The sequence below is a fragment of the Eucyclogobius newberryi genome, unplaced genomic scaffold (genome assembly GCF_026437365.1).
Source record: "Eucyclogobius newberryi isolate DKJ021-1_F unplaced genomic scaffold, fEucNew1.0.hap1 SCAF_3, whole genome shotgun sequence".
Taxonomy (NCBI): Eukaryota; Metazoa; Chordata; class Actinopteri; order Gobiiformes; family Gobiidae; genus Eucyclogobius; species Eucyclogobius newberryi.
Genome location: NW_027315945.1, coordinates 37,096,078 through 37,111,077, shown reverse-complemented (window position 1 = coordinate 37,111,077; position 15,000 = coordinate 37,096,078). Strand labels below are relative to the sequence as shown.

Sequence of the window (15,000 nt, the reverse complement as noted above, 5' to 3'; positions counted from 1 at the left end):
CAGGTTTGGAGGGTTAATGGACTTAATCAGAGCGTCGCCGCAAACCTCATTGTCATTAATCCACTTGATTAAACTTTTCCTCCCCTGCAGACGGGGACGAGCAGACGGGGACGAGCAGACGGAGACGAGCAGACGGAGACGAGGAGACGAGCAGACTGAGACGAGCAGACGGAGACGAGGAGACGAGCAGACTGAGACGAGCAGACGGAGACGAGCAGACGGAGACGAGGAGACGAGCAGACTGAGACGAGCAGACGGAGACGAGGAGACGAGCAGACTGAGACGAGCAGACGGAGACGAGCAGACGAGGACAAGCAGACGAGGACGAGCAGACGGAGACGAGCAGACGAGGACAAGCAGACGAGGACGAGCAGACGGAGACGAGCAGACGAGGACAAGCAGACGAGGACGAGCAGACGGAGACGAGCAGACGGAGACGAGCAGACGAGGACGAGCAGACTGAGACGAGCAGACGGAGACGAGGAGACGAGCAGACTGAGACGAGCAGACGGAGACGAGCAGACGGAGACGAGGAGACGAGCAGACTGAGACGAGCAGACGGAGACGAGGAGACGAGCAGACTGAGACGAGCAGACGGAGACGAGCAGACGAGGACAAGCAGACGAGGACGAGCAGACGGAGACGAGCAGACGAGGACAAGCAGACGAGGACGAGCAGACGGAGACGAGCAGACGAGGACAAGCAGACGAGGACGAGCAGACGGAGACGAGCAGACGGAGACGAGCAGACGAGGACGAGCAGACTGAGACGAGCAGACGGAGACGAGGAGACGAGCAGACTGAGACGAGCAGACGGAGACGAGCAGACGAGGACAAGCAGACGAGGACGAGCAGACGGAGACGAGCAGACGAGGACAAGCAGACGAGGACGAGCAGACGGAGACGAGCAGACGAGGACAAGCAGACGAGGACGAGCAGACGGAGACGAGCAGACGGAGACGAGCAGACGAGGACGAGCAGACTGAGACGAGCAGACGGAGACGAGGAGACGAGCAGACTGAGACGAGCAGACGGAGACGAGCAGACGAGGACAAGCAGACGAGGACGAGCAGACGGAGACGAGCAGACGAGGACAAGCAGACGAGGACGAGCAGACGGAGACGAGCAGACGGAGACGAGCAGACGAGGACGAGCAGACGGAGACGAGCAGACGGAGACGAGGAGACGAGCAGATTGAGACCAGCAGACGGAGATGAGCAGACGAGGACGAGCAGACTAAACATGCAGACTGAGACGAGCAGACGGGGACGAGCAGACGGGGACGAGCAGACGGGGACGAGCAGACTGAGACGAGCAGACGAGGACGAGCAGACTGAGACGAGCAGACGGAGACGAGGAGACGAGCAGACTGAGACGAGCAGACGGAGACGAGCAGACGAGGACAAGCAGACGAGGACGAGCAGACGGAGACGAGCAGACGAGGACAAGCAGACGAGGACGAGCAGACGGAGACGAGCAGACGGAGACGAGCAGACGAGGACGAGCAGACGGAGACGAGCAGACGGAGACGAGGAGACGAGCAGATTGAGACCAGCAGACGGAGATGAGCAGACGAGGACGAGCAGACTAAACATGCAGACTGAGACGAGCAGACGGGGACGAGCAGACGGGGACGAGCAGACGGGGACGAGCAGACTGAGACGAGCAGACGGGGACGAGCAGACGGAGACGAGCAGAGGGAGACGAGCAGACTAAAAGTGCAGACTGAGACGAGCAGACAGGGACGAGCAGACGGGGACGAGCAGACGGGGACGAGCAGATTGAGACGAGCAGACGGAGACGAGCAGACTGAGACGAGCAGACGGAGACGAGCAGACGGGGACGAGCAGACAGGGACGAGCAGACGGGGACGAGTAGACGGGGACGAGCAGACAGGGACGAGCAGACAGGGACGAGCAGACGGGGACGAGTAGACGGAGACGAGCAGACAGGGACGAGTAGACGGGGACGAGCAGACAGGGACGAGCAGACAGGGACGAGCAGACGGGGACGAGTAGACGGAGACGAGCAGACAGGGACGAGCAGACGGGGACGAGTAGACGGGGACGAGCAGACAGGGACGAGCAGACGGGGACGAGTAGACGGAGGTCGTTGACAGCGCTCAGACATTTCCTCTCGCCTCATTTGATTAATGCAGCTGAACCATGAGTCAAAACGAACCCAAATGAAGATGGATTGTCTTTAGCAGAAAGAGACAAAGGGGCCGAGGTGACAGTCCAGCCTCAGGGGTCCGGACTAGACCAGGACTAGACCAGGACTAGACCAGGACTAAACCAGGACAAGACCAGGACAAGACCAGGACTAAACCAGGACTAGAACAGGACTAGACCAGGACAAGACCAGGACAAGACCAGGACTAAACCATGTCTAAACCAGGACTAGACCAGGACTAAGCTTACACTAAACAACAATGGAGGACAAAAGCAAAACTAGACCAGAAAGAGACAAAGCCGGACGAGACCGGACAACACAATCAGATCAGGTTTAAAGAGGAGCCAGACCAAAAAGACTAAGTCAGGATTAAAACCAGTGCTGACCAATGCTACACACGAGCATTGCTCAAATAAAGAAACTTAACCAGACAACAACTGAATCTCTTGGTCCAAGATAAATCTATAGAACTGACCACACAAGAATGATTCACCACCAACACAGGAACAAACCTTTAGATCATGCATTTTGTTCTCACTAATCATTGCATCACTAATTCATGTCTCAGCAAATACTTCTGATGCGTCACAAAATACCAGTAAGAAAATGAGTCAATTTCCCATTCATTTGATCATTTGACCATTGACCAGTCCAGAAATCACATAAGAAACTCAAAACGCATTCATAGCTTTGGCGGTTTATTACGTTTAAGCTCTTGTGGTGTTTAGTTACAGATTTGTTTTCGGAATCAAGTTGTGGGCGATCACTCCCAACTTGTCTAGTCTCTCTCTCTCCCCCTTTTCTCTATACGTCCCCCCTCCCTCCCCCCCTCCGTCCCCCCCCTCTCCGTTCATCTGTTTAAGTGGCGTCCGGAGCCTCGTCAGGCTTTAGCGGCGGCGGAGGTGTCAGGTGCCGTGGTAAACACTCTATTAGGATGAGCTATGGCTAACAGCTGCGCGGGGAGCTCCGTGAGTCCATTTGAAAACACGGGGCCCCAGAGCTAATGCTAATGCCGCGCGGCGTCTCTAGTCCGCGCCCGACTCCGTGAGATATAAGCCAAATGACCGGAGCGTGTGGGGAATACGGACCGCGAACGGGAAAGGACGGTAAAAGGCGAGGATTAGCTATTCAAATGGATCGTTCCGACTGAATGTGAAATGACGGGAGGGATTAAGAAGGATAGATACTTCATGCTTTCGTGATGGACTGATATTTTAACCGCAGTTGTATTTAGCGTCATTCACACTAGTTTAATTACTCCTGTCTTCTCCTTCAGAGCCTCACAAAAAACACTTTCCCAGATTTGTGACGTCAAAGGTAGAGCCCGAGGTCCCATTTCTGCCTCCAATCGCGTTCATCGCAACCGCGTGCTTACGTTAGCATGTCGGGGCAAGCTAGCTTTTGTCTATTTCCCCGTTACAATTCCTTCTGCTGCCAGTAGCGGGAGTGCTAACACACTTCCAATAGAACAGGCCCATTCAATGCCACATACGACCCAAGGAAACCCATCTGATCCGGCCCATTCCGTAAAAAAGGTAATAAAAATTTGATGCATACTCGGTGTATACGCTCGTCACACAGTCGATCACCGCCGTATCGTTGAACCAGGTGCCGTTTTTTGTCGGCGGTAAAAGCATACAAATGTCCAGAGCCTTCGACATAATCTGAACCACTGAAAAATACATTTGCACAGGCCTGTTATAGAGCGTCTAAAGCGGAAATAACCAGCCTTGACTAGTGTCTCCTATTTAAGATTTGCATAAAAGCGTTTGTGCCCCGAGCGCGTAACACGAGCACACACCTCGTCGGACCCCGGGACACTTTGGCGCCTTCGTAAATTCATCTTAAGCGAACGGGCGGGTTATTACGACGCTTCGGCTCGTGTTTCATTCACGCCTAATGCTTTGTTTCCCCTCCGCGCCGACAAAAGCCCATCATATCAATAAATGTATCGTCCATAAAGTCCGGGGAGCGCGGTCGTAAATGTCGCCGCACAGGTTTATGCTCCAGTCAAGTGCGGCCGCCGCGAGTACACAAACACACACACATGGCGGAAAACAGACCCCGCCATCCGACTCATTGCTCACCAAACGCAATCACCGAAAGCAAACATCCGCTGTTTTCTCACGGGGGGAAAAAAAAAAGAAAAAAGGGGCCCCCGAAATGAGTCTGTGGCCGAGCGGCGGAGCATGCACAAACAGCCGCGGTAAATGACCTTGGCAACGCCGCGAATCCCCCGGAGGGCGACGGGGGCCACGGCGCTTTAGATCAACACCGCAGATCGTTGGTCAAATATAACGAGGCGAGCGGCCGGGGCGGGTTTCGGGGGGCGGGTTCCAGGAGCGGCTCCAGCGCGGCGGCCGGGACGGACGTGCGTCGCCTCGGACGAGCGGCGCGTGGCGGTCCGCGGAGAGGGGTCGACGCGGTGAATGCCGGGCGACAAAGAGAGCGCTTTTCTGTCATTAACAATGGGCTTATCTGATATCAGGGTGAGGAAATAACCGAGGACACGCAGCAGAAATACAGATTCAGAACGCTGGCAGCTTCAGTCCGGTTCAGTTACTTTGCTAAAATCAGAGGAAAACGTTGCTGTGTTTGATCGTGACATTTAGGCTTTGAGCTTCACTGAATTTATGAGAAGAAGAGAAAATGATTATGATATATTGGCACTTCATTTAAGAAAATAAAGTGAAATCTCGCTGCTAAAATATCAATACAAAATAAGATAAAGTAGGTTGGTTGGCATGTGCAATCTTTCCATCTCTAATTCGTGATGACGGTTCTCTTCTCATAAATAAATCCATAACAAACAAGAAAAGCAAGAAAAGCGGCTTAAATCGTATGCCATGTTTTCACACGTTACACACAGACATTTACAGGGCCAGAAAACAATCCGACAACGACAATAATGACGTTTAAATGATCTGAAAACTCCGGAAATCAGACGACGATCAGTTTTGTGACGTGAACGTGACCAGTGTGGGCGGGAACATGACCAGTGTGGGAGGGAATGTGACCAGTGTGGGCGGGAACGTGACAAGTGTGGGCTGGAACGTGACCAGTGTGGGCGGGAACGTGACCAGTGTGGACGGAAACGTGACCAGTGTTGGAGGGAATGTGACCAGTGTGGGCGGGAACGTGACAAGTGTGGGCGGGAACGTGACCAGTGTTGGAGGGAATGTGACCAGTGTGGGCGGGAACGTGACAAGTGTGGGCGGGAACGTGACCAGTGTGGGAGGGAATGTGACCAGTGTGGGCGGGAACGTGACCAGTGTGAGCGGGAATGTGAAACGTCAACAGTCATGACAGTAAAGACAGTTGAATTGAAGTGTCTTGCTCGAGGACACTAGTTTTGCCACGACACTCAAATTCGAAAGTCGATGTTGATGCCAAGGAATACGCTCAATACTCAATACCGATTTTGACACCGTGATGATGACAAACAATATTTTAAGACCCTAACCATTTCATCTTACTTCCTTTACGTTGACATGTGAACTTCTACAATTTCTGATGAAGCTAGAGATCATTATAAAAGTTTGTGATTTTTTTGTTTGTTTTTTAATCGATTAGATCAAAATGCAAGTCAAATTTCCCCTACGAGGACAATAAAGTGTACCTTAACCCAAACCCTACTTACAGCGACCTCTAACTACAAGATCAATCATTTTGTCTACATTATTGAAACACAAATGACCTTTACTGGACTAAGAAACGTGTTTAACTCAAAGCACCATCAGCCGCACTCACCCATGGGTGTCCCGACGCCGTACGCCCTGGAGTCGATGAGACCGCCGACCTGCGTGAGGTTGCAGTTCCTCTGGATCACGTACTCGATGGTGGTGGACTCCATGAGGAAGGCGTAGTCCGAGGTGAGCACGCGGTGGATGCCCTCGTCCATGTTCTTCACCATCACCGAGTGGCGCCGGCTGCTCATGAACTCCCACATCTTATCGTACGTCGAGATCTTCGTTTTCTGATGGAAAGACAAAAAATGTGGTTGGAAGGCGTGGTCGGTGAAAAGTGCGTGTGCTTCTGATTGACGCGAGAACGGGCTGAAAACTGAATCTGAAGCATTTTGAACCGATTTGAACCGTTTACGAATTTAAAAATGCGCGGAAATTGCCACCAAGTCGAAGCTTTGTGAACACAGCAAGGGCCCGCCCGGCATCACCTTACTGTAGAAAAAGGTTCAGTTGTAGTCAAATTGCCGGCACCACCTTACGACATCAGCAGGTGGAACTAATCCAGCTTTATCTGTACGGCACATTTTATAAACAAGAAAGTTTCCAAAGTGCGTCAAACGAGAGCGTCAACACCCTAATCCTACCCCTACTCCTAACCCAACCCTGTAACCCTTCCCCCTAATCCTACCCCTAACCCAACCCTGTAACCCTTCCCCCTAATCCTACCCTTAACCCAACCCTGTAACCCTTCCCCCTAATCTTACCCTTAACCCAACCCTGTAACCCTTCCCCCTAATCTTACCCTTAACCCAACCCTGTAACCCTTCCCCCTAATCTTACCCTTAACCCAACCCTGTAACCCTTCCCCCTAATCTTACCCCTAACCCAACCCTGTAACCCTTCCCCCTAATCCTACCCTAAACACAACCCTGTAACCCTTCCCCCTAATCCTACCCTTAACCCAACCCTGTAACCCTTCCCCCTAATCCTACCCTTAACCCAACCCTGTAACCCTTGCCCCTAACCCAACCCCGTAACCCTACCCCCTAATCCTACCCTGTACCCCAACCCCCTAACCCTACCCCCTAACCCTACCACAACCCCAACCCTGCCCACTAACCCATCCCCTACCCCAACCCCCAAACTCATTTGACATCTTGAAAAGAAACAAACGGAAGAGTAATTCAAAAATGCATCAATGAAAGCAGATGAGACGCTGCACATCTCTATGTTGTTTGCTGTTAAGAAAATAACGTTAAGGTCGACGTTGTCTGCATTCTTGTGGCTTTGAGTTGCTTTTAAACTTGCCGTTGACCACTTTGGGATTAGCATTTCACATTTTCTAACTTAAAGATTGTCTGCATTTGAAAAAACACACTTAAACGACACCTCTGTATTTTGGCGTTGGGAGTGGACTCTGTCGTCCGCAGAGGGCATGACCGACGAAAAGACAAATCAACACCCTAATCCTACCCCTACTCCTAACCCAACCCTGTAACCCTTCCCCCTAATCCTACCCTAAACCCAACCCTGTAACCCTTCCCCCTAATCTTACCCTTAACCCAACCCTGTAACCCTTCCCCCTAATCTTACCCTTAACCCAACCCTGTAACCCTTCCCCCTAATCTTACCCCTAACCCCTAACGTGACTGTTAGGCCGATAGAGCCGTGTGTTTGTTGTGAACTCAATTACGTTCTGCAAACTTAAAAATCGCAAAAGTACAGATTTTTTTAGTTTTTTTGTTTAGGGGAAACTTCAAACAGAAGTGTTTTTGAGCTCGTGAACAGGATTTATGAAACGAGCGTGACTGAAGCTGAATACAACTCCAGGTACGATTTTGACGAGAGGACAGAAAGTGGTTTAGAACATGGTTGAAAGAGTCTCCCGTCGACCCTTTAATAACTCGCTTTATATTACATTCTCTCGTTTCATTTGAGAGAATCATCGCGGGCGGAATGACTTTGAATATTTCATTAGCGAAAACGCATTAACCGGTCTGACAAATGTTCAAAAGTTATTCTTGTGCAACATGAAACGACGACAGCGACGCCGGGCTCGAGTCTGGGAGCTTTCTCCTCGTGGGGTCGCTCACAGGAGGTTTGTCTGGAAAAATGTCATAAAATATATACATTGTTCATTGATCTTTTAAAGCAGGCATGTCCAAACTACGGCCCGGGGGCCAAATGTAGCCCTCAGACACATTTTTGTTGGCCCTCCTGCTTCCTGCTAAGTTGATCCAAACAACAAGAAGTAGTAAGTTTTACTGTAAAATTTGAAAGATTATGCATTTTGATGTTATACCAACCTAATATTGATGTTCCAAGTCTTATTAAAGGTGTGGTGGCTCATCCAAACTATGTCAAATGCAACATTTTGAATGAATCACTTTGTCATTCAACAAATTCAATATTGTCAGGTTGTTTGTGGCCCTAAGTTTCAAATGCGGCCCTCAGTGAAAAAAGTTTGGACACCCCTGTTTTAAAGGATGTGTCATATTTCCTGATGGACAAGTCGCGGGGAAAAGGTACGATCTGCGGCGAAACGAACCTGTTTACGGTGTTTTTTGTTTATTTTTTCAATGTATTTTACTGAATAAAATACAATAAATGAAACCTAATACATCCAATGCCAACCATGTTTAAATATAGTCATCCAACTGAACTAACTGCCCAACAAAATCAAATCATATTTCATCAGACAAAATTAAAAAAAAAAAAGGAAACAAAGCAGTCCAAAGAATAAACCAGAAAACAAACTGTCAGTCAAGTCTCTGTGCCAGTGTCCAGCAGCGTTTCATGTCAAAGTAAACGTTTCTATTGTGTAAAAGTCCAAAGTTCAGTCCGGTCCGTCATACTCTGTCCCTGTCATCCACTGCCACAGATTCCACAGGTATCCATCACTCATCTCCATCGCAGGAAGTAGATTTCCCCTAATTTCCCCTTTTTAAATGGATTGAGAAAAAGAGTTTAAAGGGATTTAATACAGTTTTAATCCAGATGCCTTTCCTGTCACAACTGCCCACCGCAGAGACCAACACATGGGAGATGTTTTGCCCGAGGACACAATACCAGAGTTTGAAAATGCTGCCACTACCATCAAAGTTACCCCTTTACTTTCCCTCGTAACAGCAGTTCAGTAACTTTGAAATACAGTATCACACATAGGTTCTGCGCCGGTATCAGATTCTGAGCACACCTGCAATCACAAAGTCCGGTCGGCATCGGCATCACTCGGCACGGAGGCTTTCTCGGCCCGTTTCAAACCTAATTAAGTCGCATCGCCGAGGTGCTGCCCCGCCATTATCGCGCGTAATGACTTTTTGCGGCCGCTCGATATTTCAGATCAACCGGCTGATTTGCCCGAGTGCCTGTCAAGAGTCTGTGGGAGTCGCCGCGGAGTCAAGGCGCGGCCGGCGGAGCGGTGGCAGCCCACAAGTCTGAAGTTTTCCTCCGCTCGGGCTAAACGCGCAATGCCCCAGCGGAGGAAAACCAAACGACAGGAGCCCAGTCTAGACATTCTTCTGACAATAAGGCGGATATTTCAATGTCTCCGGGATTAAACTGTTTTCCAGTTGCCATTCTTCGAAAGCTGAGTTTCCTTTTTGATCAATCAATCCTACGGTGATCGGATCACGCGTATTTCTATACTTATGATGAAATGAAGGTGTAGAGTGGAGGATTCCAGTTGTTCCCTTGTTATTGTTATAGAACTGCACTCTTAATTCTCTTCTGGCTTAAATAATAAAATGTATGTTTTTCTTGATGAAATCCGTCTGAATGTCTTCGAGTCAGCCAGGGGCGAGTGCTCTGATCCATCACGCCGCTCTATCAGCCCACACTCCGCACCCCCGTGTCACCCATGGCTTTCTTCATATTAGCAGCGTTTGTCGCGCAAAATGACATCAACCCATTGCTTGTCGATGTCACAGTTATTGAGCATTTTTCCTTAATCAGTGTGATACACTCTGCTGCATGCAGGGCTGATGCAGGATCGCACAGTGTAAAAAAAAACTAAAGTTTACTGCCGTAAAGTGTGGGCTTCACGGCAATAAAATGACGCGATCCATTCATGCATTATACGGAGGTGATAAACTTGAATTGTATAGCGCCGATAAAACTAATAAGAGTAAAATGTATATCCGATCAGTGATCGGGTGGCGACATCCGGTTTCGATCGAGTCTGAAACCACGTGATCGGATCGGGACATCCCTAACTGTGTGCAATGAAAGCTTCCGTGTATGAGGTCAAAACACACCGGGAATGTGAAAACGCTGCTAAAGTCTGATGACAAAGAAATAATAGGCGACGATTCTGCTAAATAGTTCAGTTTGTACCCGACGTCTGCAGAAATAAAATCAAGAAAACAGTTGTAGAAAACCAGATGAACTCATTACCTCTCTGGCCTTGAATGAGCCGAGTCTGTGTGTTGAGGAAATGAATTGCTGTGCGGTGAGTTGAAGTGTTTTAGCTACAAATACTTTCAGCTTCCATGTTGCCGTAAACAGGTAATTTGAGCCAAACGGCAGCTTCACAAACAAAAATGAGGCACATAAAACAAACACATTTTGTCTGTGATGCTGCTCATAATTCTGCCGCTCAGTTTGAACGTCGAGGGGTAATTTTCGGCTCAAAATCAGGTCAGCGTATCACCTCGATTGCTTTTAGCGGTAACGTAAAACTTCACACAGTCTCAGTAATATGCAGATGTAGCACCAGAAATACACAAAAACTTACATACCGTATTTTCCGGACTAACGGACGCACCCCGACCAAAACTATGAAAAAAGGTGCAATTTATACTCCAGAGCGACTTATGTGATATTATTTGTTATTTTCACACTGACAACCACAAGAGGGCGCTCTAGGCTCTGAGCGACGCAGAAGAAGAATCTGCACTTCCTCTTCCTCTGGAGTTTGTGGAGTTGTTTAGAAGTGACACAGAGGAAGAAGAATTCAATGGATTTAGTGATTTGGGGTAAAACTGATGCTTTGCTAAACTTGTTAGCATGTTCTTTATGCTATAGTTATCTGAATAACTGTTCATATGTTACGTTAACATACCAGACACTTACCACAGTTCTGTCTGTGCCTCATGTAGCTGAAGGTGTTAGCGTTAGCATGTTAACATGTTAGCATACGTACACCTATTCACCATGTTCTCTCATCTGTTATTATTTTAAACTGTGTAAAAGATGAAATGTCTGTTCTTGGTCTTGGATTTCAAATACATTTTCCCCAAAAATGCGACTTATACTCCAGTGCGACTTATATATGTTTTTCTTCTCTATTATGCATTTTTGGGCTGGTGCGACTTATATTCCGGAAAATACAGTATCCTTTCACAATCATAACTTTGTAAAAACACGCAGAAATGTCTCGCCCGACTTATCTATCGATATTCTTGTGTCGTAGACCCCGATGGTGTCGCCGCGTGTGTTTTGACGGCGTTCTTATTATTCCCTCCCGAACGCCGGGCCCTGACACCACAGCCTCGTTCCCATCTCACCCACAAAACAAACATTTGAATTCCTTCTGCAAAGTCGGTGTCGGCGCGAGACTCCGAGCCGCTTCCCCTGGGCCCGAACTCCACGCCGAGTTTAGCCAGGCTGTCTCGTAACTGTATGCTAATTATTGCTTTTCTAATATAACTTTATGTACAGTAGCGGCCTATTTCTGACCATTAGTGCAGAGTCGACAACTCAGAACACGCTGCCAAGGCTTCTGGGAGACGGAAAAGTGCAAAGTAATCACAGCGTAGAGTTGAAATAAAGAGGGCAGACTCGTTTAACATAATAATGGTGAATAACAGAGCAAGAATACACTTAGTCTGTAGCATATTGAAGCTTTTAAAAGGGCTTTTGTGCTGCGTCTTTGCACTAAAATGCCAAAAATATACTAGGATCAGTCGATAAAGCCTCGTTTACGATTAAGTTGCAGAAAGAACGCGTTTTTAACGTTTAGTGCCACGTTAAATCCAATATACTTACTATATATACAGCCTGAATAAGACTTTTTTTCACAGAAGGCCGCATTTTGAATCGCATACAAAGCAGACAATGAAGTGACTCATTGAAAATTTTGCCTTGGACATACGTTCGATGAGCCTCCACACCGTAAGACTGGGAACATTAATATTATGGGTGTATGACATCAAAATGTTTGAATTTTTCCAATTTTATACTAAAATGTTCTACTTTTTGTTGTCTGCGCACATTTAGCAGGAACCCTGAGGGCCGACAAAAACTGGTCTGTGGGCCGCATTTGGCTCCCGGGCCATATCTTTGGACACCCTTGCTCTAAATCCATCTGTGATAGAGGATTTTTAGCCCGATTTGCCTCTTGTGGAAATAATCGTAACAATTTTAGAAGTCTTTTCAGTCAAATCTATCGTCCAAACATAGACCTATATGTAAAGTTCATGTGGCTGTTTTTGCCATAATTAACTTTATTTTGTCTTTCAGAAAGTTCAGTTTTGTAAAACCGACCACAAGCTTGAGGAACAGCAACGCAATAAGACAACAGAAATGGAAGAAAATTCAAAATTCCACAGTTGTTAAATCAAACAATCACAAACAATCGTTAAATCGTGATGTTTTTCTCTCGCACTTATCGTAAAAAACACATCGGACATCGTCGTGACATCGTGAGGTCTGAGCGATCCCGTTGTCTCCTTACGGGTCTTAAACGTTCGATCACGTTTCCTGAATTCGGCGACATCACGTGGCGTCGCCGTCTTTCGAGCGAGTGCGCACTTTGAGTCACGTCGTTAAAATCGCAGAAGAGTTTCGGCGTCTCTTCATTAGTCGATTGGTTAATTACAGCTCAGTTCTTCTTTGACATTTAGTCTTTTATTTGCGAAACAGGAAAGATCTGCAGATTCCACAGCTACGTTTCACGTCCCAGCGAATTTCTATTTCCCGACAACGTTACGAGCAAAACATCCGCCGAAATCACGTCTACTGAGTCTCTTTTTCCCGTGTTCCGTCTTGTATTATTGCCACTCCATTTTCTTTTCCCACATTAGCTCTAACTACTATTTTAACATCACTCCTCTGAGCATTTGTGCAGTAAAACAAGCTCGTTTTATCCGTAAATAACTCTCCGCTTTCGCCCCGTCACGCCTCGCCCGCGCTACGCTCATTCGTCAAAACGCCCGAACCAATCAAACGCATTCAGAGAGTATTCTATTTTTTTATTTTTTAATCTACAGATAATAGACAACAACGCAGAGTTCCTCTTTTTTAACAGAGATGGCAGCAGCAGGTTTATTTTTATTTTTTATTTTTTTTACGACAGATGTTGATACTAAACTGGAGTGGCCATAAACGGGAACAGTGCGGCGTCAGCTGAGGAACGCTCCATAAAGCACAGGTTTATGTCGAGTGTTTAACCCCTCATCGCGGCATTATCTGTAACAGTGAGGAAGAGGAGGAAGAGGACGAGGAAGAGAAGGGGGAAGAAGAGGAGGAAAAGGACTAGGAAGAGAAGGAGGAAGAGGAGGAAGAGGAAGAGGAGGGATGTGTCTGTGTTTGAGGGCCGCACAACATGGAAATGGCGCTCAAAGTGATGATTTAAACGTGATATTATGTTCCGTGTACATTTGAAACTGGGCGGTTCCAACTCTGCGAGACGTTCCAAACGAGCGGAGGAAGTGCTTTTATTTGTTTATACCACGATAACGTCAAAAGCACAATACATTATACCGATTTGTTTCAATTTGTGGAGAAAGTTTGCCGGCAAAAATAAGGTTTACTGAATATAGATATAATTGACCTTAAAGTGCCTATGACTTGCCTGACCCGCCGGCCAGCCCCGCCCACATTCTGTTCGAATGCGTATGGGTCTGGAACCCGAGTCAGAGCCAATGAAGTCGTCGGACCATAATCCTCCGTTTAATCCCAGGAGGTTTTAACGCGTCACACTGAAGATGCGTTCCAAAACATTCAAGATGGCCGACCCGGCTCGTGACCCGACTCGTGACCCGGCTCGTGACCCGGCTCGTGACCCGACTCGTGACCCGGCCCGTGACCCGGCCCGTGACCCGGCCCGTGACCCGGCCCGTGACCCGGCTCGTGACCCAGCTCGAGTGTTTACTTCTGCTCTCGCTTCGGTTTGAACAATCAGGAAAGTCCGCTCTACTCGCCGTGATGAGCGTGCGTTAGATGCAGTTATGCGAAGGGCGTCATCGCGATTCAGGAGACATTTTCTGCGTTCGGGGACTGATAACGCGGAACACGCCTTGTTGACATGGGCTACGTAATATCCGGTTTAGCGTGTCGCGTTTTTTGCGTCACTTCTGGGTTTATGTGATTGGTTCTGTCTCTGCTCTAAACTCCGCCCTAGAAATTGACATCCAGCGCTGAAGCCTCAGACCCTCACGGTAACGTGTTGGGAATGGCTGGTCAGGCAAGCCTATGAAAGGTTTGTACGATTTTCTAATTTTGACTTTATTTGGTGTATTTCTACCTGTTGTACATATAAATGATAGTTTTACACCGATCGAGCAGGTATTTGTGGAGAAAATGTTGAACAATCTGTAGAAGAAATGACAGGAAGTGACATCACACCAGGGACACTCATTCCAATTTAAGATAAGATATTCCTTTATTGTCCCACATGGGGAAATTTCCACAAAAGAAACAACTTTTGTGGACTCTAAACATTAATTCAACAAAATAAAGATGTTCTCATATATTTGTATTTGTCAAATAAAATAAATTGTGACATTAGATGAGTTTTGGCCCAGTGTTTGCTGGGTAATTTCATAGTGTGATGTCATCGAACAAACAGGAAGTGACATTATAAACCTAAAAAATTTGCTTTTGTGTGATTTTTTAAAAACATTTTTTAGCAAAATTCTAAATCTTAACTGCATTTCAGTTCAGTGAGTGGTCCGGCCTGTAGGGGGCGCTATAAGTCTAAAAGTCCAGGCAGTTTAATCAATGAAGTCGTATTAGTTTATGGGGCTTTTTGTGTGTGAATAATAATAATAATGACGTGGATGCAGCTCGTGATCGATCTGAAATACAAGCGTTCCGATCACGTTTGACAGATCCACGTTTTCTCTCAACCAAAAGAAACCAAAACATACATAAAACGATGAGTGTCGCGCCTGCATCGCTCCAAAAACCTTCACCGTTTG

General features: G+C 47.5%; 1 protein-coding gene across 4 annotated transcripts in view; it reads right to left on the bottom strand.

Moving 5' to 3' along the window:
* The window catches only part of grik2 (glutamate receptor, ionotropic, kainate 2), a 472,281-nt gene that overhangs the window by 53,577 nt on the left and 403,704 nt on the right, over window positions 1-15,000 (bottom strand). For all 4 annotated transcript variants that reach the window (XM_072460039.1, XM_072460040.1, XM_072460041.1 and 1 more), the window contains exon 14: window positions 5,922-6,147. In XM_072460039.1, coding sequence (XP_072316140.1) covers window positions 5,922-6,147 — 226 coding nt within the window. The remainder of the gene's footprint in view (window positions 1-5,921; window positions 6,148-15,000) is intronic.